The sequence below is a fragment of the Colletotrichum phormii genome, assembly GCF_030913505.1.
Source record: "Colletotrichum phormii strain CBS 102054 chromosome Unknown BDP81scaffold_12, whole genome shotgun sequence".
In the NCBI taxonomy this organism is placed as follows: Eukaryota; Fungi; Ascomycota; class Sordariomycetes; order Glomerellales; family Glomerellaceae; genus Colletotrichum; species Colletotrichum phormii.
Genome location: NW_026851454.1, coordinates 723815 through 750007, shown reverse-complemented (window position 1 = coordinate 750007; position 26193 = coordinate 723815). Strand labels below are relative to the sequence as shown.

At 58.4% G+C, this 26193-nt stretch overlaps 2 protein-coding genes across 2 annotated transcripts; one reads left to right on the top strand and one right to left on the bottom strand.

Annotated features, from left to right (window-relative positions):
- Positions 1-6081: 6081 nt before the first annotated feature.
- Positions 6082-6549, bottom strand: BDP81DRAFT_275456 (uncharacterized protein; the record flags this gene model as incomplete). Its single annotated transcript, XM_060582962.1, has 1 exon — positions 6082-6549. A coding segment is annotated over one exon (468 nt), but the record flags the coding sequence as incomplete, so codon positions are not given.
- Positions 6550-12721: 6172 nt separating this feature from the next.
- On the top strand, positions 12722-19354 carry BDP81DRAFT_321558 (uncharacterized protein; the record flags this gene model as incomplete). Its single annotated transcript, XM_060584626.1, has 6 exons — positions 12722-12870; positions 14761-15261; positions 15289-15513; positions 15898-16421; positions 18402-18772; positions 19160-19354. The coding sequence occupies 6 exons, from the start codon at positions 12722-12724 to the stop codon at positions 19352-19354; spliced, it is 1965 nt and encodes a 654-aa protein (XP_060444250.1).
- Positions 19355-26193: the final 6839 nt, after the last annotated feature.

Below are 26193 nucleotides of genomic sequence, written 5' to 3'. Positions count from 1 at the left end.
CAAGTTGAGACAGTCGTTGACACCTGCAATGTTGGCAGTCGCGCCCAATGCCACAGTGCAAGTATCGAGTGTTGCTTGAGAGTACGAGGCCAAGAGGATGCCCGTAAGAGTAGCGCAAGGCGATGGCAGAGTGACCGCCGTTCCGGACGGGATACAAGACGGGGCGGCGGCGGCGCCGGTAGGCGTCGGTACACAACCGGATGGTGCATATGAGCTGGTGACGACGCGACTTGCCGAGGCGAGTGCCGTCTGTTGCAGTACCGTGTTGCCAATAGTCGAGGTCCGCGTGCCGGTGAACGCGCCGGTGACTCCCGTGAGGATCGTGGTGTACGGCACGGCAGTTTGAGCGAGGACGGTTCTCGTTGCTCCGGTGCCCGCGAGGGTAGTGAGAGAGGTTCCGGCAAATGTGCCTGGAACTCCGGTGGGCACCGTGTTGTAGAAGATCTGCGGCAGAGCCGTTTGAGCGAGAACCGTGTTTCCAATGGTGCTGAGAGAAGTTCCGGTAAAGGTTCCAGTAACTCCCGTGACGACTGTGGTGTAAGGAATGGCCGTCTGAGCAACAACTGTCTGAGTGGCTCCAGAGCCGGTGAGAGTGACCAAAGACGTGCCGGCAAAGGTGCCCGGCACGCCTGACGGGATGGTGGTGTAGAAGATCTGAGGCAGAGCTGTTTGGGCGAGAACCGTGTTTCCAACAGTGGACAGAGAAGTTCCGGTAAAGGTGCCGGAAACCCCGGTGAGGACTGTCGTGTACGGGATGGCGGTCTCTGCCACGACCGTTCGAGTGGCTCCGGTGCCGGAAAGGGTGACTAGTGAAGTACCGGCGAATGTGCCTGCGACTCCCGAAGCAACCGTAGTGTAGAAGATCTGTGGCAAGGCTGTTTGGGCGAGTACCGTAGCCACGCTTCCAACGGCCGGGAGGGTAGATAGCTGCGTTCCCGTGAAGGTGCCGGTGACTCCCGTGGGCACCGTGACGTACGAAACCACGGGCAAGGCCGTTTGAGCGAGAACGGTCGCGACGCTTCCGACGGCGGGCAACGTAGACAGCTGCGTTCCAGTAAAGGTGCCAGTGACGCCCGTAGGAACAGTAACATAGGAAACGACGGGCAATGCTGTTTGGGCCAATACCGTGGCCACACTGCCGACAGCGGGGAGGGTCGAGAGCTGGGTTCCGGTAAAGGTGCCAGTGACTCCCGTGGGCACCGTAACATACGATACCACAGGCAAGGCTGTCTGGGCGAGAACAGTGGCGACGCTTCCAACAGCCGGGAGGGTTGAGAACTGCGTGCCGGTAAAGGTGCCCGTGATTCCTGTTGGAACAGTCACGTACGAGACAACTGGAAGAGCAGTCTGCGCCAGTACGGTAGCCACACTTCCAACGGCCGGCAACGTCGACAAGCGGGTGCCTGTAAACGTGCCGGTAACGCCAGTCGGGACGGTCGCGTACGAGATAACTGGAAGAGCCGTCTGTGCCAATACTGTGGCCACGCTTCCCACTGCTGGCAATGTTGAGAATTGCGTGCCTGTGAAACTGCCAGTAACTCCCGTCGGGACGGTGACGTAGGAGATGACTGGGAGAGCGGTCTGCGCCAAGACGGTTCCTATAGTTCCGGTGACTGGCAAAGTTGAAAGTTGCGTACCCGCAAAGGTTCCAGTAATACCAGTGGGAATCGTAAGGTACGAGATGACCGGGAGGGCGGTCTGGGCAAGCACGGTACCAACGGTGCCCGTGACCGGAAGGGTGCTGAGACGGGTTCCTGTAAAGGTTCCGGTCGCTCCAGTGGGGATCGTCACGTAAGAAATGACTGGAAGGGCAGTCTCCAGATAAACGGTGCCAACAGTCTGGCCTGGCCCGGTCGTGGGCAAAGTAACTGTCGAAGTGCCCGTAAACGTGCCAGTGACCCCAGTCGGGATGGTGACGTACGAGATGGCCGGGATGGCAGTCTGAAGTACAACAGTTGCGATGCTCTGTCCGGCTCCGGTGGTCGGGAGGGTGACGGTCTGGGTACCGGTGAAGCTGCCCACAACCCCACTGGTGATGGTCGTGAAGAAGATGTTGGGCAGGGCGGTCTGAAGCACGACCGTCCCGATGCTCTGTCCAGCGCCGGTGGTGGGCAGAGTAACGGTAGACGTGCCGACAAATGTGCCGCTGACTCCGCTGGTGACGGTGACGTAGGAAATAGGCCGGATGGCCGTCTCCAATAACACGGTGCCAACGCTTCCGGTGGCCGGCAGGGTGGTCACAGAAGTACCGGTGAAAGTACCAATGACGCCAGTGATGATGGTCGTGTAAGAGACAATGACCGAGCTGGGAATGGCAGTCTGGAGGACCACGGTTCCGAGGCCTCCTCCAACAGCCGGCAAGGTGGTTGTCTGAGTGCCGGTGAAGCTGCCGGTGATGCCACTGGTGACGGTGAGGTATCCAGTGGGCAAGGCGGTCTGGAGCAGAACGGTTCCGAGACCACTGACGGCTTGGATCGTCGACGTCTGGGTGCCGAGGAAGTTGCCCGCGACTCCGGTGAGGAGAGTCGTGTACGAGATCGGGATTGCGGTCTGAAGGAGCACCGTACCGATCGTTCCGGTCGCCGGCAGGGTGGTTGCTGAAGTTCCAAGGAAGGTTCCAAAGACGCCGGTGACGATGGTCGTGTAGGACGTGGCTGGGGGTACGGCTGTCTGGAGGACAACAGTGCCAAGGGTTCCAGTGACTGGAAGAGTCGTGGTCTGGGTGCCTGTGAAGGTGCCGACGATGCCAGACAAGATGGTGGTGTATCCCGTGGACAAGGGAGGAATGGCAGTCTGCAACAAGACGGTGCCCAAGGTGCCAGTGGCCGGCAGGGTAATGGTCGAGGTACCGATAAAGGTGCCGGCGATGCCTGTCGGAATTGTCGTGTACGATGTGGCAGCGGGTAGAGCTGACTGAACCAGGACGGTTCCAATGGTGCCAGTAAATGGCAGAGTGGTTGTCTGGAGGCCGGCAAAGTTTCCTGCAATGCCAGTGAGAATCGTCGTGTAGGAAGTTACGGGTGCGACAGGCAAGGCCGACTGGATCAAGACAGTGCCGATAGAACCGGTGAAAGGAGGAGTAGTCGTCTGGACGCCGCTGAAAGTTCCCGTAACACCGGTGAAGATTGTCGTGTACGAGGTAACGGCTGCCGGTGGCACAGCGGTCTCGAGCAAGACAGTTCCGATGGTTCCAGTGAACGGTAAGGTTGTCGTCTGTGTACCGCTGAAGGTGCCAGAGACTCCAGTGACCACCGTGGTGTACGAGGTGACGGGGTTGGGAATGGCGGTTTGCTGAAGAGCCGTACCAAGTGTACCCGTGAGCGGCAGGGTCGAGAGTTGCGTTCCCAAGAACGTGGCTCCCAGGACGCCGGTTGGGATGGTAATGTACGAAGTGACCGGGTTGGGGATAGCAGTCTGCTGAAGAACAGTTCCGATTGTGCCAGTGACGGGAAGGGTAGAGAGCTGGGTGCCGAGGAACGTGGCCCCCAAAACTCCAGTCGGGATGGTGATGTAGGAGGTGACTGGGTTGGGAATGGCAGTCTGCTGAAGAACAGTTCCGATAGTGCCGGTGACTGGAAGAGTGGAAAGTTGGGTTCCGAGGAACGTGGCTCCCAACACTCCCGTGGGAATCGTGACATATGATGTGACGAGAGGAATGGCGGTTTGTTGCAGAACAGTTCCAATCGTGCCAGTAACAGGAAGGGTAGAGAGTTGCGTTCCGAGGAACGTAGCCCCCAAGATTCCTGTCGGGATCGTAATGTACGAAGTGGCGGCAGGGAGAGCGGTCTGTTGCAGCACGGTGCCAATGGTACCAGTGACGGGCAAAGTCGAAAGTTGAATACCCGTGAATGTGGCTCCAGCAATGCCAGTAGGAATCGTAATGTACGAAGTCGCTGCCGGAAGGGCTGTCAGTTGAAGCACGGTGCCGATGGTTCCAGTAACCGGCAACGTGGAGAGTTGGATGCCGGTGAAGGTGGCACCAATAACTCCAGTCGGGATCGTAGTGTACGACGTAACAGCCGGAAGAGCAGTCTGTTGAAGCACTGTACCGATGGTGCCGGTGACGGGCAAAGTAGAAAGCTGGATGCCTGTGAAGGTGGCCCCAATGACTCCCGTGGGAATTGTGATGTATGAAGTAGCGGCTGGCAGAGCTGTTTGTTGGAGTACAGTGCCGATGGTTCCCGTGACTGGGAGGGTAGACAGCTGGATTCCTGTGAATGTGGCGCCAGCAACTCCAGTGGGAATCGTGATGTAGGAGGTGGCGGCTGGGATGGCCGTCTCCAACAAGACAGTACCAATGCTTCCCGTAACCGGAAGAGTGGTGGCACGGGTGCCGACGAAAGTCTCGCCAGCGATGCCAGTGAGAATCGTCGTGTAGGAAGTTGCCGGGACATCCGGGATAGCCGTCTCCAAAAGGACAGTTCCAAGGGTGCCGACGACAGGCAAAGTGGTTGCCCTCGTACCAGGGAAGCTGGTTCCGGTGACACCAGTGAGGATCGTGGTGTACGAAGTCGTGCCGGGGCTCGGGATGGCCGTCTGGAGGACGACAGTGACGAGTCCAGGGGCCGTGGCGGCGGCTGGCAAGGTGGTTGTCTGGGTTCCTGCGAATGTGCCAAAGATACCAGTGACAATGGTGACGTAGGAAGTGTTGATCACAATGACCGAAGAGCTTGAAGATGTGCTGCTGACCGATGGGAGAGCAGTTTGGATGAGAACGGTCGCGACATTGCCCGTGCCGACGACGGGAAGAGTGGTCGTCTGAGATCCAGCAAAGTTGCCAGGAATTCCTGTGAGAAGCGTGGTGTAGGAGATGGCGGGAAGTGCAGTCTGAAGGACGACAGTCGCCAGTCCGTTGGATCCGACAACAGGCAAAGTGCTGGTCTGGGTGCCGATAAAGCTTCCAGCGATGCCGGTAACCAAGGTGGTGTACGACAGGCTCGTAGTGGGGATTGCAGTCTGCAGAACGACAGTTCCGAGGCCGTCGACTCCAGTGCCAGGTAGGGTGGTTGTCTGAGTTCCTGTAAAGGTTCCAACGATTCCACTGAAGATCGTGGTGTACGAAGTGGCAGCGGGAAGAGCAGTCTGGAGAACAACTGTTCCAAGGCCGTCGGTGCCGGTACCAGGAAGGGTGGAAGTCTGCGTGCCGATGAAGGTACCCGGGATACCCGTGATGATTGTGGTATACGAAGCCGCAGTCGTCGAGGGGACGGCCGTTTGTAAGACAACGGTGCCGAGGCCATTGGTTCCAATGCCAGGCAGAGTCGACGTCTGAGTACCAGTGAATGATCCCGGAACACCCGTGATGACGGTTGTGTATGAGGTGGCCGCGGGAAGGGCAGTCTGAAGAACAACGGTAGCCAGACCGTCCAATCCGATACCAGGGAGGGTAGTGGTTTGGGTGCCGGTGAAGCTGCCGGGAACGCCCGAGACGATGGTCGTGTACGATTGCACAGCCGATGTGGGAATGGCGGTCTGCAAGACGACGGTGGCCGTGATGCCGATGCCGATTCCGATGGACGGGATGGGCAGGGTGCTTGTCTGAGTGCCAGTGAAGCTGCCCAAGATACCGGTGACAATGGTGATGTACGCGATGCTGACGCTGCTTGTGGGCGACGAAGTGGCAGAAGGAAGAGCCGTCTGCAGGAGAACAGTTCCGATGCTGCCAGTGCCGATCGGCAGTGTAGTAGCCTGCGTACCGATGAACGTTCCCGGAATGCCAGTTAACAAAGTGACGTAGGAGCGCACTGGGCTTGCAGTTGCGAGTGCGGTCTCTAGGAGAACAGTGCCAACAGTTCCGGTGACGATGGGCAGCGTAGTCGTCTGGGTACCTGTGAAGATACCGGGGACTCCAGTCAAGATTGTGGTGTAAGTGACACCAGCGCTGCTCGAAGTCGGCGTGGGAACGGCAGTCTGGAGGATGACGGTGCCAACGCCGTTGGTTCCCGCGGGGAGTGTTGAGGCCAAGGTGCCAATAAAGGTGCCCGGGATGCCCGTAACGATGGTGACATATGACGCGGCTTGGACTGTAGGAACGGCAGTCTGAATGATGACGGTGGCAATACCATTGGAACCGGCCGGCAGCGTTGATGTCTGCGCGCCCAAAAAGGTGCCTGGTACTCCGGTAAGCAAGGTCGTGTATGAGACGGGGCTTGCTGTAGGCAGAGCAGTCTGAACAATGACCGTTGCAAGTCCATCGAGGCCAGCAGGCAACGTAGTCGTCTGTGAGCCCAAGAATGTGCCCGGGATGCCAGTGAGCAATGTGGTGTATGAAACTGGGCTGCCGGTTGGCAAGGCGCTCTGGATGACAACGGTTGCGAGACCATCGGGGCCAGCAGGAAGGGTTGAAGTCTGCGAGCCCAAGAAGGTTCCTGGGATTCCCGTGAACAGAGTGGTGTATGACAAAGGGCTGGCTGTTGGGAGAGCAGTCTGGATAACCACAGTCGCGATTCCGTTGGTACCAGCAGGCAAAGTGGAAGTCTGCGCCCCGAGGAAACTTCCCGGCACGCCAGTGAGCACCGTTGTGTATGACAGAGGGCTCGATGTTGGCAAAGCTGTCTGGATGAGAACCGTAGCCAGGCCGCCAGAGCCAACGGGAAGGGTGGTTGTCTGGGCTCCCAAGAAAGTGCCAGGAACTCCGCTGAACACCGTAGTGTAGGAAAGCGGGCTGGCTGTCGGGAGTGCTGTTTGAATTACCACAGTCGCAATGCCGTCGGTTCCGGCCGGCAGAGTTGTCGTCAAAGGCGCCGTGAATGTGCCGGGAATACCAGAGAACAGAGTTGTGTACGACGTTGGATTGCCAGTGGGTAGAGCAGTCTGAATGACCACTGTTGCGATGCCATCGGATCCAACAGGCAAGGTGCTTGTTTGAGCGCCAATGAAGGTACCTGGAACACCAGTGAGTACGGTCGTGTACGATGTAGGGCTTGCCGTCGCAGTTGGAAGCGCGGTTTGAATGACCACGGTCGCGATACCGTCAAGTCCAGCTGGCAAGGTGGTTGTAAGCGGCGCGATGAATGTGCCGGGAATGCCAGAGAACAGAGTTGTGTAGGATGTCGGAACGCCAGTGGGCAGTGCCGTTTGGATAATGACTGTAGCGACTCCATCAGGCCCAACTGGAAGAGTGCTGGTCTGGGACCCCAAGAAAGTTCCAGGGATGCCGGTAAGCAAGGTCGTGTATGAGGCGCTCGCCGACAGGATCGCACTCTGGACAAGCACGGTGACGAGACCACTGGGACCGGCAGGCAATGTAGTTGTCTGAGCTCCGATAAATGTGCCAGGGACGCCGGTGAAGACAGTTGTGTAAGAAACACCTGACGTGGGAAGGGCGCTCTGAACAACGACAGTAGCGAGGCCATCGGGGCCTGCGGGCAAGGTCGTGGTTTGAGGACCCACGAAAGTTCCGGGCACGCCAGAGAAGATGGTGGTGTACGAGACCGGGCTTGCGGTGGGCAGAGCAGTCTGAAGAAGGACAGTTGCAATACCGTTGGTGCCCACAGGCAAAGTCGTCGCTTGGGTTCCGAGGAACGTGCCAGGAACACCGGTCAAGACCGTAGTAAAAGATACACCAGCAGACGGGATAGCGCTCTGGACGAGAACAGTTGCCAATCCATCGGGTCCTGCTGGAAGAGTGGATGTCTGAAGACCAGCAAAAGTGCCGATGATGCCCGTGAGGATTGTCGTGTACGAGACAGTGACGCTGGGGCTGGAAGTGGCCAGAGGAAGGGCAGTCTGGATGAGCACGGTGGCAGATCCATCGTTGCCGGCGGGAAGGGTAGTCGTCTGAGTGCCGATGAAGGTACCAGGGACGCCCGTGATGAGAGTGATGTACGAGATGCCGCTGGTGATGGTGGGCGTGGCAACGGAACTGCTCGTCTCCGTGAGGGGAACGTAGACAATGACCGTGTTGGGCAGAGTGGGATCGCCGCTGATGCTGACCAAAATTGTGGTGGTGATTCTTGTCGTTCCGGTGTAGGGAGAGAAGATGGTTGTGAGGTCACGGCTGAGGATGGAAGTGGGAGCAGACGTGATGGTAGGTTGCTGGACCACAACCGTTCCTGGGTCACCGAGAGAAGCCGGCTGAACTGTGAAGGTCGTGGGGCTTCCAATGGAGGTGACTGTGGTGTAGGTGACGGATGGCAGCGGGGCGGAGGTGCCGGTGGTCTCGGGGACCTGCACAATGACGCTTCCGATGCCAGAACCCACGGGTGGAATTGAAAACGTCGTGGCAATAGAGCCGGTGATGGTGAGAGTCGTGTAAGACGCGAGGAGGGCAGTCGGGGTCTGGATAACCACTGTTCCGAGTCCTGTAGGGTCGGCGGCCGGGATGGTAAACGTCGACGCGACTGGGCCACCAGAGGTGACAGTGGTGAAGAAGGCTCCCGGGCTGACAGTGGGTGTCTGGATGATGACGGTTCCAAGAGCGGTTGAATCAGCGGCCGGGATCGTGAAAGTGGAAGCGACTGGACCACCAGACGTGAGAGTCGTGAAGAAGGCTCCGGGGCTGGCGGTGAGAGTCGGTGTCTGGACGACGACTGTGCCAACGCCGCCGCCAATGATGTTGGGCAGAATGGTGCTGGTCGCAGCAACCGGTCCTCCCGTGGTGATGGTGGTAAAGATGCCAGCCAAGCTTGACGTGGGTTCGGAGATAATAACTGAGACGATGCCATCCAGTCCAGTGACGGTTGCCGTGGCCGGAAGAGCTCCGGTGCCTGGAACCGAGGTGAAGATGGTCGAAGGAGTGACTCCTGGGGGCAGAGTCGTGCTTGGGAGCTCGACGATGACGGAGACGATTCCACCGAGGCCGCTGGCCGTGGTAGTGGTTGGGAGAGCGCCGGTTCCCACAATCGTAGTGAAGACCGTAGTAGGAACCACGGGACTCTGACCCGAGGTTGTAGGCTCCAGGAAGATGACGGAGACGACTCCATCTGCTCCCGTGATTGTGGTAGTCGCTGGCAGGGCAGCGCTTCCGGGCAGTGTGGTGAAGACCGTCGTCGGTGCAGCTCCCGAGGGGAGGGTAGGAGTCTGCAGAATGACAGAGACGATTCCATCGGGGCCGGTGACGGTGGTAGTCGCAGGCAAGACTCCAGTGCCCGGCTGAGTGGTGAAGATCGTAGAGAGGATCTGTCCAAGTGCCGTTGGGGTCTGCACAATGACGGACACGACTCCATCAGAGCCGGTGATCGTGGCAGTAGCCAGAAGCGAGCCGGTTCCAGGTGCGGTGGTGAAGACCGTGGAGGGCGTAATCGACGGCAAGCCGCTGGAGATGGTCGGAGTCTGGATGATGACCAGACCAACTCCGGTAGGGTCCGATGGCAGAATGGTGGTCGTTGCCGGAACAAGACCAGAGTAGCCGCTCGTGACGGTTTGGAAGATATTGGGAAGGTCGATGATGACCGTCGCTGGAAGGCCGGTGCCGGCTGGAGCGATCGTGATGGTGCCGGCAGATGGTGCGCCGAAGCGAGTGGAAGTGACCTCGGCAAAGATGCCGGGGATGTTGACGAGGACCGTGGTCGGGTCTCCGGGCTGCGCGGGAGTCTCGGTCTGAACAAGAGTGACGGATCCGCTGTATGTGCTGAAGACGGTCGTGATGCCTCCAATCGTGGGAGATGCCGTGGCCGCACCCGGGAGTTGGATCATGATTGTCTGGACACCATCGGAGCCCATCGGCAGAGTTGAGGTGGCAGTGACGCTGAGACCAGGGATTGTGATCGTGGAGAGCACCAACCGACGAGGAACACCAAGAAGAACAGTGACCACATCTCCGCTTCTTGAGGGAACGAGGGTCGAGATCTGAGTGACGGAGGCCGTGATGAAAGACGTAATGGTCGTGTACGAAGTGACGTCCGAGATGGTGAGCGAAGGCGTGCTTGAAGGCACGGCAGTCGGGACTTGGATGAAGACGGTGCCTGGCAGACCAGAGGCCGCGGGAGCGAGCGTCTGGAAGAGAGTTGAGGCACCAGAGTATCCAGTCGTGACAGTGATGTACGAGATGATGGACTGAGCAACTGAGATTGCGGGTGTGGTCGTAGCCGTGGCAGTTGGAACCTGGACCACAACGGTGGCAAGTCCATCTGCGCCGGTGACCGAGCCGATGAGCGTTTGAAGGAGCGAGCCATCGTAGCCACTCGTGACAGTCGTGTAGGAAACACCCGGCAATGTGGTGGGCAGGGAAGCCGTGCCAGTGGGGATGTTGACCTCCACGGTAATGTAGCCGTCGATGCCGGGGAGCGATCCGATGAGAGTCTGGATGAATGAGCCGCCATAGCCACTGGTGACTGTGGTGTATGAGGCCGGAGCCGAGATGGACGGTCTGGAAGTGATTCCCAGGGTAGGAGTTTGAATGACAACCGTCGCCAAGCCGTCTGCGCCAGTCTGCGTTCCAATGAGAGTCTGGAGAAGCGAGCCGCCGTAGCCACTTGTCACGGTAGTGTACGAAAGGCCTGGAATCGTGGCAGTCGGCGAAGTGATGGCAATCGTGGGCGTCTGGATGACAACCGTGGCCAGCCCATCGGCTCCAGTCTGGGTTCCAATAAGAGTCTGGAGGAGAGATCCTCCGTATCCGCTGGTGACTGTGGTGTACGAGAGACCAGGAACGGTGGCCGTGGGGGACGTAACCGCATTGGTGGGAGTCTGAACGACGACGGTGACAAGACCATCGACACCAGTGACTGAACCAGTGGAGGTAGCGATGACAGAGCCATCGTAACCCGTGGTGAGCGTGATGAACAAGCCAGGGCTTCCCGTGATGGTGGGCAAGGAAGCGGCGGTTCCGGTCGGTGAAAGAACGACCACAGTAACGAGGCCATCGACTCCGGTGAGGATGCCAGTCTCGGTTGCGAGTACAGACCCAGGGTAGCCGCTGGTGATGGTGGTATACGCGGCTCCAAGAGCGCTCGTGGCACTTGGAACTTGAATGACAACAGTGCCGGGGTCTCCGGGGTTGGCCGGAGGGATGGTGGATGTCAACGGAGCCAGGCCAGTGAAGCCGCCGCTCGTGATAGTCACGTAAGAAATGGCTTCCACGTTGATAGAGCTGGAAGGAACCTGGACGATGACAGTTCCAAGATCGCCAGGAGCGCCGGGGGCCACAGTGGCGGTCTGAGGAATGAGTCCGGTGTATGCGCTGGTGACCGTGGTGTAGGAGGTGCTGTTCGTATTGAGAACGTTGCTGGGAACCTGAATAATGACGGTGGCAAGTCCAGAAGGGTCCGTCGCCGCAGGGGGAATCGTGGTGGTCAAGGTGACTGAGCCATCATAGGTGCTCAAGAGCGTCGTGAAGAAGCTGCCCGGTGAGACAGTGAGGCTGCCGGTGGGAAGGCTCGAGGTATCCAGAATGTCAGGAACCTGAATGACAACTGTTCCCAGACCTGTGGGATCCACGGCGGGAATAGTAGACGTCAAAGTGACCGAGCCAGGGTATGTGCTGAACACCGTGGTGAACAACGCACCCAAAGCACTCGTGGCCGTAGGAATGATTCCAGTGTCGGGAATCTGGATAATTACGGTGCCGAGACCCGCAGGGTCGGTAGCAGCAGGAGGCAAAGTGGTTGCCAAAGTGACGGATCCAGAATAGGTGCTGAAGATCGTGATGAAAGACGCAGCCAAGGCGCTGGTGACGGTCGGGATGACTCCAGTATCCGGAATCTGAACGATGACCGTGCCGAGACCAGCTGGGTCTGTAGCAGCAGGGGGCAGAGTCGTGGTCAGCGTAATGGATCCTGGGTAGTTGCTGAAGATGGTGGTGAACGAGGCCGCCAAAGCACCGCCAGATGAGCTGGTACCGGTAGCTTGAGAGTCGGGAACTTGGATAACAACCGTTCCAGTTGCGAGGCCGGCGGGATCCGTGGCGGCAGGAGGAATAGTGGTCGTCAAAGTGACCGACCCCGGGTAGCTGCTCACGATGGTCGTGTAGAAGATGCCAGGCGAAGCCAAGAGATCCGAGGTGGTAAGAGGAACCTGGACAACAACAGTGCCGATGCTGCCTCCCGCGGCGGGATCGATCGTAGTGGTGATCGGAGCAGATCCCGAGAAGAAGCTGACAATCGTCGTGTACGTGATGCTGACGCTGATGGTCGGGCTGGAAGTGGCCAGGACATTGGGCAACTGGACGATGACGGTGCCGATGTTGGCAGGGTCGCCGCTCGCCGGAGCAAGAGTCGACGTGAGAGGAATATCGCCCGTGTACGTGCTAAAGATTGTGGTGTAGCTGATGCCATCAGAGTTGACAGACGATGTGGGCAGCGCGGTGAGAACTGAGCTGGGCTGGAGAATGACAACAGTGCCAGTCTGGCCAGGCGCACCAGGTGCAATGGTAGAAGTCTGAATGATGGAACCATCGTATCCACTGAAGATGGTGGTGAAGGGCACATCTGACGTTGCGGTGGCCTCGGGCTCGAAGAAGATGATGGTGCCGACAGTGCCAGTTCCCGAGGGAGCCTGTGTGGAGAAGGACGGCAACAATCCAGTGTACGTGCTGGTGACCGTAGTGTAAGAAGAGACACCAGGAATCTGGACGCTCGAGCTGGGCACCAGCAGGATGACGGTGCCAACAGCATCGGTGCCAGCAGGGGCCAGAGTCGAGGTCGCCAGCAACGAGCCCGCGTACGTGCTAATGATGGTCGTGTATGACACGGTGACGCTCGGCACGGCGGTGCCCGTTGGCTCCAGAATGATGACTGTTCCGAGTCCATCGGTGCCGACCGCCGGAATGGTGGACGTGGCAATGACGGAGCCGTCATATCCGCTTGTGATCGTGGTGAAGGAGCCAGCGTTGGAGGTCGTAAGGAGCAGAGCGGGATCCAGTACGATGACAGTTGCAGGATCTCCAGAGACGGCTGGCGGAATCGTGGAGGTCAAGGTCTCGGTACCGGTGTAGGGTCTCGTGATGGTGATGCCCGGGGTGTCTATCGTGATGGGGTTCAAGATGATGATGGTTCCCTCGGTGTCCGATCCAGTCGGGAAGATGGTGGTCGCGGACGGGATAGCACCCGAGTAAGAGCTCGTAATGGTGGTGAAGCTGATGCCTGCACTACTCGTGGGTACCAAAATGACGATAGCGCCAATAGTCTCGGTGCCCGTAGGCAGAATGGTCGAGGTTGAGGGCACGTTGCCAGAGTAACCGCTGGTGAGCGTGATGAACTGACCAGGCGAAGCGCCAAGGGCAGAGCTTGGTACAAGAACGACGACATCTCCAGGCTGTCCCGAGGGTCCTGCTGGCAGAGTGGTGGTCAAGGTGACCGAGCCGTCGTAAGTGCTGGTCAATATGTTGGGCAGAGCCGCGGTGGGGGTAGTCAAAGCACCAGGGACGCTTGGTACCAGTACGACAGTCGAGCCAGGCTCTCCCGAAGGACCAGCAGGAAGAGTCGTGGTGAGGGTAATCGACCCATCGTACGTGCTCGTCAATATGTTCAAGTCCGCAGTAGGCGTAGTAATGGCGCCAGTGAGACTTGGCACCAGGACAACAGTCGAACCAGGCTCGCCTGAAGGTCCAACAGGCAAAGTGGTCGTTAGAGTGACTGAGCCGTCATATGTGCTGGTCAAGAAGCTTCCCAGTGCAGAAGTAGCGCCAGGGATCAAGACGACGGTTGGGCCAGGTTCTCCCGAAGGGCCAGCTGGAAGCGTCGTGGTCAGAGTGATGGATCCGCCATACGTGCTGGTGAAGAGGTTGGGCAATGCCGAAGTCAACCCAGGTACCAAGACGACTGTGGGGCCAGGCTCGCCAGATGGACCAGCTGGAAGAGTGGTCGTGAGCGTAATGGAGCCATCGTACGTGCTCGTGAAGAGATTGGGCAAAGCACTCGTGAGGCCAGGGACCAACACAATCGTTGCACCAGGATCGCCGGACGGGCCAGCGGGGAGCGTTGTGGTGAGGGTGACAGAGCCATCGTAGGTGCTGGTGAAGAGGTTTGGCAGAGCAGATGTCGGCAAGGCGGATGTGAGACCCGGAACCAGAACAATGGTAGGTCCTGGCTCTCCTGATGGCCCGGCAGGAAGGGTGGTGGTAAGCGTGATAGATCCATCGTAAGTGCTGGTAAAGAGATTAGGCAACGCCGATGTGGCGCCAGGAACGAGGACAACCGTCGGCCCAGGCTCGCCAGAGGGACCGGCAGGCAAAGTGGTAGTGAGAGTGATGGAGCCATCGTACGTGCTGGTGAACAAGTTTGGCAAGGCCGGCGTTGGCAGAACAGATGTCAAGCCTGGAACCAAGACCACGGTAGGCCCAGGTTGTCCAGATGGACCAGCTGGGAGGGTAGTGGTCAAGGTTACCGAGCCATCATACGTGCTGGTGAAAAGGTTGGGAAGTCCGCCAACTGAAATGGTTGGAACCAAGATGACGGTGGCACCAGGTTCACCAGAGGGACCGGCAGGAAGGGTAGTCGTAAGAGTGACTGATCCATCATAAGTGCTCGTGAAGAGATTGGGAAGACCACCGACGGAAATTGTCGGAACAAAGATGATGGTGGCGCCAGGCAAGCCTGATGGACCAGCAGGAAGCGTAGATGTAAGAGTGACTGAGCCGTCGTATGTGCTCGTGAACAAACCACCTCCAACATTGGTGGCGCTTGGAACCAGCACAAGTGTTGGTCCAGCAGGCAAGGTGGTTGTAAGAGTGACAGATCCGTCGTACGTGCTGGTCAGGACATTGGGCAATGCTGGAGAGCCGGGAACACTTGGTACCAGGACCACGGTTGCAGGATCTCCCGAAGGTCCGATGGGCAGAGTGGTAGTCAAGGTAACGGAGCCATCGTAAGTGCTTGTCAGTATGTTGGGAAGTGCTGGAGCCGTGACACCTGGAACCAAAACGACGGCTGTTGGGTCGCCAGATGGCCCAATTGGCAGCGTCGTCGTGATTGTGACTGAGCCATCGTACGTAGACGTAAGAAGGTTGGGAAGACCAGGCGCAGTAGCGCTTGGGATGATACTTGGCACTAGGACAACAGTAGCCGGGTCGCCGGAGGGGCCAATGGGCAAGGTAGTGGTGAGAGTGACTGAGCCATCGTACGTGGACGTAAGAAGGTTGGGAAGACCTGGTGCAGTGACACTTGGGATAACACTCGGCACAAGAACCACCTCTGCTGGATCGCCAGAGGGACCAATGGGTAAGGTCGTTGTCAATGTAACGGAACCATCGTACGTGGAAGTGAGGACGTTGGGAAGGCCAGTCGCAGTGACACTTGGGATAGCGCTTGGGACCAGGATCACCGTTGCTGGGTCACCCGAGGGACCGATAGGTAAAATAGTCGTCAAAGTGACAGAGCCATCGTAAGTTGAAGTAAGCAAGTTGGGAAGTCCAGGTGCGGTGACACTTGGGACAATGCTCGGGACGAGGACGACAGTAGCCGGGTCTCCTGAAGGACCGATGGGAAGCGTGGTGGTGAGGGTGACAGAGCCGTCGTACGTCGACGTGAGAATATTTGGAAGGCCGGCAACCGCAGACGAAGGCACCAAGACTACAGTTGCCGGGTCACCAGAGGGACCAATGGGCAAAGTAGTGGTAAGTGTAACCGATCCATCGTAAGTGCTGGTCAAGATGTTCGGAAGACCAGCCGCACCAGTGTTGCTCGCGCCAGGTACGAGGATGACCGTGGCCGGGTCGCCAGATGGGCCGATGGGCAAGATGGTTGTAAGAGTAACCGATCCATCATAGGTGCTCGTCAGAATGATGGGCAGACCGGCGCCAACTGAAGAAGGCACTAGAACAACAGTCGCAGGATCTCCCGAGGGTCCAATTGGCAGAGTAGTTGTGAGGGTAACCGAACCGTCGTATGTGCTGGTAAGGATATTGGGCAAGCCAGCGCCAGCCGAAGACGGCACCAGAACAACTGTTGCCGGATCACCAGAAGGACCGATGGGCAACACTGTAGTGAGAGTAACCGAGCCGGCATAGGTGCTGGTAAGGACATTCGGCAGACTGGGGGGGTCCGTGATGGAAGCACCCGGAACCAGGACGATTGTGGCCGGGTCTCCGGAGGGACCGGCCGGAAGCACGGTGGTGAGAGTGACCGAGCCGCCATATGTGCTTGTGAGGAGAGTGGGCAGTCCCGGAGCATCAGTGATGGTGCCACTGGGAACCAAGACAATCGTCGCCGGGTCGCCGGAGGGGCCAGCCGGAAGAACAGTTGTAAGGGTCACGGAGCCGCCGTATGTGCTCGTGAGAATGTTGGGCAATCCCGGAGCATCAGTCGTAGTAGCACCAGGAACCAAGACAATCGTTGTTGGGTCACCAGAGGGACCAATTGGAAGTACAGTCGTGAGAGTGACTGAGCCGGCGTATGTGCTTGTAAGCACATTAGGCAGTGCTGAAGCGTCCGTGATGGTGGCGCCGGGCACAAGGATGATTGTGGCGGGATCACCAGAAGGTCCAACCGGCAAGACAGTTGTCAAAGTCACAGAGCCAGCGTACGTGCTCGTCAGAATATTAGGTGATCCAGGTCCAGCAGTGATTGTAGGGGCGCTGCTGGGCACCAGGATAACTGTTGCTGGATCACCAGACGGTCCGATGGGAAGGGTAGTCGTGAGGGTGACTGAACCACCGTACGTGCTGGTGAACAGGTTGGGCAGGTTGATGCCAATTGAGAGGTCGATAAGCGGAGGAGTGCTAGGCACCAGGATGACGGTGGCAGGATCTCCAGACGGGCCAATTGGCAGGACTGTTGTGATGGTGGATGAACCTCCATAAGTACTGGTGAATAGACCTGGAAGGTTGATGCCAAGAGATATGTCGATGAGTGGAGGGACAGCGCTGCTGGGTACTAAGATAATCGTAGCTGGGTCGCCAGATGGTCCCAAAGGCAAAACTGTTGTAAGAGTGACCGAACCACCATACGTGCTGGTCAGCACGTTGGGGAGACCAGGCGCAGGCGTGATGGTAGGAGTAGCACTCGGGACCAGGATGATGGTAGCCGGGTCACCAGAGGGGCCGAGAGGCAAGACGGTAGTAAGAGTAACCGAGCCTCCGTATGTGCTCGTAAGCACGTTGGGAAGGCCGGGAGCAGCCGTGATGGAAGGAATCGTGCTCGGGACCAGAATGACAGTCGCCGGATCGCCCGATGGCCCAATGGGGAGTGTGGTTGTGAGAGTGACCGAACCATCGTAGGTGCTTGTGAAGACATTGGGGAGACCGGCACCAGATGAACCAGCGCCGGGGACGAGAACAACAGTTACTGGATCGCCAGAAGGTCCAACAGGCAGAACCGTCGTGAGAGTGACCGAACCTCCGTATGTGCTTGTAAGGGCATTGGGTAGGCCGGGTGCCGGCGTAATGGAAGGAATAGTGCTGGGAACCAACACGACCGTGGCGGGATCACCAGAAGGACCACCAGGAAGGGTGGTCGTAAGAGTGACTGATCCGTCATAAGTGCTCGTAAGAACACTAGGAAGACCAGGATTGTTGGAACCAGAGCTGGGCACCAAGACGACTTCTGCTGGATCTCCAGAGGGCCCAATAGGAAGTGTGGTTGTGAGGGTAACCGAACCGTCATAAGTGCTTGTGAAAACGTTGGGAAGACCACCACCGTTGTTCGCGCCGGAGCTGGGAACAAGAATGACAGTTGCTGGATCTCCGGAAGGCCCGATGGGCAGCGTCGTCGTGAGAGTAACTGAGCCGCCATAGGTGCTCGTGAACACGTTGGGAAGGCCACCATTGTTCGCGCCAGAGCTGGGGACCAAGACGACTGTGGCAGGGTCCCCAGAAGGTCCGATTGTCAAGACAGTTGTCAAAGTCACAGAGCCTCCATAGACGCTCGTCAACACATTGGAGCCAGGCGCGCCGGTTTGGCTTGGAGCAGTGCTGGGAACCAACACAACAGTTGCCGGGTCACCCGAGGGGCCGATTGGCAGAGTTGTCGTGAGAGTAACCGAACCGTCGTACGTGCTGGTGAGGATGTTTGGCAAGCCAGGCGCAGCGGTTGAAGTGGGACCACCAGGGACGAGAATCACCGTCGCGATGTCGCCTGATGGTCCAATCGGGAGGGTTGTGGTCAAGGTGACAGAACCTCCATAGGTGCTCGTCAAGATGTTTGGGAGACCGGGGGCAGCAGTCGAGCTAGGAAGCAAAATCACCGTCGCGATGTCACCAGAGGGACCGACGGGCAAGGTGGTGGTCAAAGTGACTGAGCCGCCATAGGTGCTGGTCAACACATTGGGCAGACCAGGCGCCGCAGGCTGACTCGGCACAAGGATAACCGTGACGGGATCTCCAGACGGACCGACGGGCAGAGCCGTGGTCAACGTGATCGATCCACCATAAGTGCTTGTCAGGACATTTGGCAGGCCAGGAGCAGGAGTTGTGCTGGGTACCAGAATGACTGTTGCGATGTCACCTGAAGGTCCGACGGGAAGCGTGGTGGTCAACGTGACTGATCCACCATAGGTGCTCGTCAAGATGTTGGGTAGACCACCAGCGCCGGTCTGGCTTGGTACCAAGACCACAGTCTCCGGATCGCCAGAAGGACCAACTGGAAGGACAGTTGTGAGAGTGACTGATCCTCCATACGTAGAAGTAAGGATGTTCGGCAAGCCGGGAGCAGATGTCACGCTTGGAACCAAGATGACAGTCGCGATATCTCCAGAAGGCCCGACGGGCAAGGTGGTGGTGAGGGTAACCGATCCACCGTATGTCGAGGTCAAGATATTCGGGAGACCAGGAGCGCCAGTCTGGCTTGGGACGAGGATAACCGTGGCAACGTCTCCTGAAGGGCCAACTGGCAACGTGGTGGTCAGAGTAACCGATCCTCCGTATGTAGAAGTGAGAATGTTGGGGAGACCAGGGGCCGTAGTTTGACTGGGTACCAGAACGACGGTGCCGATGGGCAGGGTCGTGGTCAAAGTGATGGATCCATCGTAGGTGCTGGTGAAGAGATTGCTTGGAACAGCGGGGGCAGCAGTCTGACTCGGCACCAGGATGACCGTTGCCGGATCTCCGGAAGGTCCGATTGGGAGGGTGGTGGTGAGAGTGACCGAGCCATCATACGTCGAAGTGAATACGTTCGGCAATGATGGAACCCCAGTGTTGGTGGGGATCAAAATGACAGTAGCACCAGGCTCGCCAGATGGGCCGACGGGCAAGGTCGATGTCAACGTGACTGAGCCATCGTAGACACTAGTCAATACTCCACCAGGAGCAATAGTAGGTGTAGCGATCGGAGAACTTGGCACGAAGATGACCGTCGCGCCGGGCTCACCGGACGGACCAGTAGGCAGAACAGTGGTGAGTGTAACCGAACCTCCGTACGTCTGCGTAAGGATGTTGGGAAGACCCGCGGCTCCGGTGCTGCTCGGCACCAAGACGACAGTCGCAGGATCACCTGATGGGCCTATGGGCAAAGTCGTCGTCAAAGTAACTGAACCACCATAGGTACTGGTCAAGATGCCTCCGGGGCCAACCGTCGGTGTGGCAATCGGGGCGCTTGGAACGAAGATAACTGTCGCTCCAGGCTCTCCCGAGGGACCCGTAGGAAGGACAGTCGTCAAAGTCACCGAACCGCCGTATGTCTGAGTAAGAATATTGGAAAGTCCAGCAGCTCCCGTGCTGCTCGGCACCAATACAACGGTTGCGGGATCGCCTGATGGGCCAATGGGCAGAGTAGTCGTCAGAGTGACTGAGCCGTCGTATGTGCTGGTCAAAATGCCGCCGACAGATGGAACAGTTGGTGCCGCACTTGACAGACCAGGGACGAAGATAACCGTCGCGCCAGGCTCTCCCGAAGGGCCCGTAGGAAGAACTGATGTCAAAGTCACGGATCCACCGTAGGTCTGGGTCAAGATGTTGGGAAGTCCTGCCGCTGCAGTGCTGGTCGGTACCAAAGTGTTGCTTGGGACCAAGACGACAGTCGCTGGGTCTCCAGACGGGCCAATTGGCAAGGTAGTCGTAAGCGTGATCGATCCGTCGTACGTGCTGGTCAGCACATTGCCGAGAGCCTGAGTAGGATCGACGGATGAGGCGCCTGGAGCAGAGGGAACATAAATCACAGTCACACCGGGGTCTCCCGCAGATCCTGTAGGAAGAACAGTGGTCAACGTGACTGAGCCGCCGTAAGTCTGGGTCACAACGTTGGGCAATGTGGGAGCCGCAGTGACACTTGGAGTGGCACTTGGAACGCCAGGCACGAAGATGACGGTTGCAGGATCTCCAGACGGACCAACTGGCAAGACTGATGTCAAGGTGAGTGAGCCTCCGTAAGTGCTTGTGAGGATGTTAGGTAGACCCGCAGCACCCGTGTTGCTAGTGATGCCAGGTGTTCCGGGTACGAAGATAACAGTAGCAGGGTCTCCAGAAGGACCGACTGGCAAGACTGAAGTCAAAGTAACGGAGCCTCCATAAGTGCTCGTCAAAATATTGGGCAGACCTGCAGCACCAGTGTTACTGGTGACGCCCGGAGTACCTGGCACAAAGATGACTGTGGCAGGATCGCCAGATGGGCCAACTGGTAGGACTGAAGTTAAAGTCACCGAGCCTCCATAAGTGCTTGTCAGGATGTTGGGAAGTCCTGCGGCACCAGTATTGCTGGTGACACCAGGAGGGCTGGGGACGAAGATAATCGTCTGCGCAGGGTCTCCCGCAGAGCCAGTGGAGATGACGGAAGTCAAGGTGACTGAGCCGTCGTACACACTCGTCAGAACATTTGGAAGGCCTGCAGCACCAATGTTGCTAGGAACGCCAGTTGCGCTCGGTACAAAGATGACGGTGGCAGGATCTCCAGATGGGCCAACGGGGAGGACTGAAGTAAGAGTAACTGATCCTCCATAGGTGCTGGTCAAGACGTTGGGAAGTCCTGCAGGACCGGTGTTGCTGGGAATAATGGTCACGCCCGGAACAAAAACAATGGTCTGTGGGGGCACGTTCACACCACCGTCCGTAACGACTGAAGTCAGGGTTACTGAGCCTGCATATGTGCTGGTCTGGATGTTGGGCAAACCCGGAGCGGCAGTGCTACTCGGCACAAAGATGATGGTTTGCGCCGGCTCACCCGATGGTCCAGTCGGCAAGACTGAGGTCAGGGTAACTGAACCGCCGTACGTGCTGGTAAAGACATTGGGCAGCGATGGTACACCAGTGGCGCCAGGAGCGCCGGTGTTGCTCGGGACGAAGATGACTGTCTGTCCAGGGTCTCCATTGGTGCCGGTAGGCAAGACGGAGGTCAACGTCACGGAGCCTCCGTACGTGCTAGTCAAGACATTCGGCAAAGCCGGGGTGGGTGTACCAGTGGGAGTCGGGATGAGAATGATAGTCGCACCTGGCTCGCCGAAGGGACCGGTGGGCAGTGTAGACGTGAGGGTGACGGAACCGCCGTAGAAGCTGGTGAACAAACCACCAGCAGTCGGCACCGTAGCAGACGGAGTAGCCGTGTTGCTAGGGAGGAAGATGATGGTAGCACCCGGCTCGCCGGAAGGACCAGCAGGTAGGACAGAAGTGGATGGCACCAGTCCGCTGTAGAAGCTAGTGAGGACTCCAGCCAAGGCAGTGGTCGCGGGAGTGGTCGCGGCAGTGTTGCTGGGAACGAAGATAACGGTAGCGCCAGGCTGTCCAGATGGACCAACGGGGAGCGTAGAGGTAAGAGTGATCGAACCTCCATACGTGCTCGTGTAGAGACCGGCAGCCAAAGCCGTTGTAGCGGCGGTTGGCAGGCCGGTGCTGCTCGGAAGGAAGATGACAGTAGCACCAGGCTCGCCAGAGGGACCTGGGGGCAACACAGATGTCGAAGGCACCAAACCACTATAGAAGCTGGTAATGACACCACCGGCACTGGGTGTTGCGGCACCGGCTGCGCTAGTCACACTCGGGACGAGAACAATGACAGTTCCAGGGTCGTTGGAGTTTGCCGGGGCGACGGTGGTAGTCAACGGAACTGAGCCAGTGTAAGTGGACAGGAACGTTGTGAGGACGTTGTTGCCGACACCAGGAGCAGCGCCGCCGGTCGAGCTGGCAACGTTGCTTGGAACCAAGACAATGAGAGTGCCAGGGTCTCCCGGGTTTGCGGGCGAGGCGATCGCCGTTGAAATGATGGAGCCGCCATACGTCGATGTGACTGTGGTGAGGGGAATGGCGGGTGTGGCAGTGGGAGAAGCCAGGACATTGCTTGGGACGAGGACGACGAGAGTGCCAGTCGAGCCAGTTCCCGATGGCAGCACAGTCTGTAATGAAGTGACCGAGCCTGCGTAAGTTGAAGTAAGAGTGGCAAAGACCGCACCGGGTGAGGAGGTGACGGCTGGAACACCGGCGCTGAGGGTACCGGGATCAATGGTAGAGCTCGGAACGAAGACGACAAAAGTCCCCTGAGAGTTGGTTCCGGTGGGGAGAATAGTCGAGGTCGACGGCACAGATCCGGTGTAGGTGCTGATGAGCGTCGCGAAGTTGGCACCGGGAGTGGTTCCAGGAGTTACTCCAGGGGTTGCCGTGGCGCTTGGAAGAAGAATAATGACTGTTCCCAGGCTATCAGTGCCGGCGGGAGCAAGCGTGGTGGTCGACGGAACCGCTCCAGTGTAAGTGCTGATGAGAGTCACAAGTGACGCGGGTTGGACGGTCGGCGTCGCAGCTGGTCCTGTGGTCGGGAGGTTGACCGTAGGGCTTGAAGTTGCAGGATCCTGACCAACGGTGGGAGTCTGAATAAGAACAAGGCCAACGCTGCCACTAACGGTGGGCAGAATGGTGGTGATCTGAGTACCGGTGCCAGAGTAACCAGTCTGAACGGTGATGAACGACAAGCCAGGGGCCGTGGGCGTAGGTGCAACGTTCGTGACCGCAGGGGACGAAGGAGTGAAGGGAGTCTGGATAATGATGGCTCCAACAGTCTCGGTTCCAGAGGGGAAGACTGTGGCGGTAGTCGGCACAGCTCCCGTGTAGCCAACGGTGGTAGTAAGAAACGAAAGGCCAGATGTGGGAAGGGGCGTCTGGATAATGACAGTTCCCGGATCACCGGCATTCACAGGTGCCAAAGTGGTCGTTGCCACACCAGAGCCGAAGAATCCAGTCGTGAGAGTAATAAACGAGGCTGGAGCAACGGTGGCCGAAGGAGCAGCAGCGGTAGTCGGCGTCAGGACGATCAAAGTCGTCGGATCACCAGCCGAAGAGGGGGTAAGTGTAAGAGTAGACGTGGCAGAGCCAGGGAACCCGCTCGTGATGATAACGTTGGGCAAAGGATTGGTGACGCCAGGAGCCGCGGTTCCAACAGATGGAGCCTGGACAACTACGCTGCCGGGGTTGGTGCCCGAGGGAGGGAAAGTGACCGTGGTGGGCAGGGTGCCGGTGCCAACGGTCGTGGTGAGAATGAAGCCACTCGGGACAGTAGGTGGAGGAGGGTCGCCGCTGATGCTCACGAGAACAGTGGTGCTGACTCTCGTAGGGGTCTGGATGAGAACGATGCCAACAGAGTTGGTTCCCGTGGGGAGAATCGTCACCGTTGTCGGCTCGGTGCCAGTGAATCCGGTAACAGCCGTGATGAAGCTGTTGGGAGCCACGGCAGCGCCAGAAGTGGGAGTCTGGACGACGACGACTCCAGGCTGGGTTCCGGATGGCGGCAGGGTAAAGGTAGTCGGCGTGGTTCCGGTGTAACCAGTGGTAACGGACACGAAGCCGGGTGCGGTGACAGCTGGGTTAACGAGAGGGCTTGTTGCGCCTCCAGGAGCGGTAGGGGTCTGAACAACCACGGTTCCGATAGTGTTGGTGCCGGAAGGCAAGATGGTAGATGTCGCCGCAACAGGTCCGCCGATGGAGACGGTCACCTGAATGTTCGGCAGAGCCAACGAGATGGATGGCACGACCACAGCACCTCCAGAGAAGATGGGCGTCTGAACAATCACCGTGCCAACCGTATCAGTTCCACCGGGGAAGTAAGTAATCGTAGTCGGCGCAATGCCAGTGAAGCCCTGGGTGGTGGTGATGAAGCTGTTGGCCGCGTTGGTGGCAGAGACCAAGGGGTTTGTAAACGGGGTCTGAACGACCACGAGACCAGAGCCACCTGAAGACGGCTGCACGGTGACCGTAGTAGGGAGCGATCCGGTGAAGCCAATCGTAGTGGTCTGAAGAATGTTGACTTCCACAGAGACGGTTGGCGTCTGGATCAATACGACGCCGAGGGTGTTTGTTCCCGTCGGTGCCAGGGTCGTAGTCTGAGGGACGGATCCGGAGAAGCCCTGGAAGAGAGTCGTGAAGACACCGGCGCCTGGAGCGGCAGTCGCGGCGACAGTCGGTGTCTGGATAATGACGAGGCCCACGGAGTTGGTGCCGGAGGGAGGGAGAATGGCGGTTGTTGCTACCGGTCCACCCTGGGTCAAGGTGATGAAGGAACCCAGGCTCAAATTAGGGATAGACAGAATGATAGTGGGCAGGTTAATAGAGATTGGCGGGATGCTGAGTCCAGGGAGCACCAAGCCAGAGTTGACTGCGCCTGGATCGGTGGCAGCGCCGGTTGGCAGAGCCGTGAACGAGGACGAAGGCACCTGGACGAGAACGGTACCGACGGTGTTCGTTCCCGATGGCAACAATACGTTTGTCTCCACGGCGGGAACATCAGCTGGCGTCGTGATCGTCACGAAGGGCACACCAGAGGGAAGGTTCAACTGAGAAGCAGCTGGAGTGGCAGGGGTCTGGACAAGAACCGTCCCCAGAGTGTTTGTGCCAGTCGGCAGCAACACATTCGTCTCCACGGCGGGGACATTGCCTGCAGTCGTCACCGTTGTAAACGGAACACCAGCTGGCAAGGTAAGTTGAGGGGCAGCAATGTTAGTAGGGGTCTGGACGAGAACAGTTCCTAGAGTGTTTGTTCCCGTGGGAAGCAACACGTTTGTTAGCACAGCGGGGACGTCACCAGCAGTAGTTACCGTTACGAATGGCACTCCGGCAGGGAGAGTCAGTTCAGGAGCAGCTGCGTTAGTAGGAGTCAGGACGACAACCGTTCCAAGGGCGCCGCTGGCAGCAGGAGGAACGGTAAAGGTCGAAGGCTGAAGACCGTTGAACCCGCTCTGGATGGTGGTGAAGGCACCCAGGGCTCCAGGTGCGAGACCGGATGGGACTCCGTCGGTGGTACCAGGATCCTGGGACTGAGTCTGGCCTGACTGAGCAGTCGCAGTGGCAAGGGGGTCACCCAGAACCACGACGGTACCGACGGTGTTGGTTCCCACGGGAGGAATGGTCAGCGTGGTGGGAGTTGACCCAACAGCTGGTCCCGTGAGGGTGGTGAAGGAACCAGGCAGAGCCCCTTGGGACGCCGCGGCGGTCGCAGCAGCCGGATCGGGGGTCAATACCAAGACTACAGGCGCGGTAGATGCAAGACCCTCAGGAAGGACGGTGACGGTGGTACGTTGAGAGCCCGCGAATCCAGTGGTGATGGTGTTAATCACGTTGGGAGCCACAGTTGCCGCAGAGCCGGCCGGAGCAGGCGCAGCGGAACCGGCAGCGTTGGTCAATGGCGTGAGGACCAAGACTTGCGAGGCTGTCTGGGTTCCAAGAGGAGGCAGCGTGACCGTAGTCGGCACAGATCCAGAGTAGCCACTCGTGAGGATCTGCGGGAGAACTCCTCCGTTCGAAACTGGGTTTGCGGCAGATACGCTTGGAACGGTAGCTTGAGTAGCAGCGTTCGTAATGGGAGGAACTGCTGCCGTAGTTGCGGCAGGGTCTCCAACAGTGACTCCCGCGCTGAAGCCAACAGGCAGTTGCTCGACGACGGTGGCAACCGGGCTATCACCCTGAGATGGGAGCGTCAGAGTCAACGGATCCGTGCCGTTGTAGTCACCTCGAATGGTGACAAGGTTGGCAGCCAAAGCGGCCGGTGCGGTCGTTGCTGGATCATCTCCACCGAGACCCAAGGCGACAACAATGGTTCCGGGATCAGCAGCAGAGTTACCTAACAAAGGCAAGGTGATTGTAGCACCGAGACCAGCGATCGGGAGCGCGGCCAGAGTTCTGAAGAGGGCTGGCCGGGCAGTGATTGACGGAGTCTGAACAATCACGGTGCCCAGAGCCGGGTTGCCGGCGGGGATGATGGTGAGCGAGACTGGAAGAGACCCGGTGTTGCCATCAGTCGTAATTGTCGTAAAGGGGCCAGTAAAGGAGGTGATGGCAGGCTGGACCACAACAGTGCCAGTCTGACCGGTGCCTGAGGGCGGAACAGTGATTGTAACTGGTGATCCTCCGGTGTTGCCACCGGCCGTGATAGTTCGGAAAGGTCCATTAAAGGCAGTAGGATCCAGGCTTTGAAC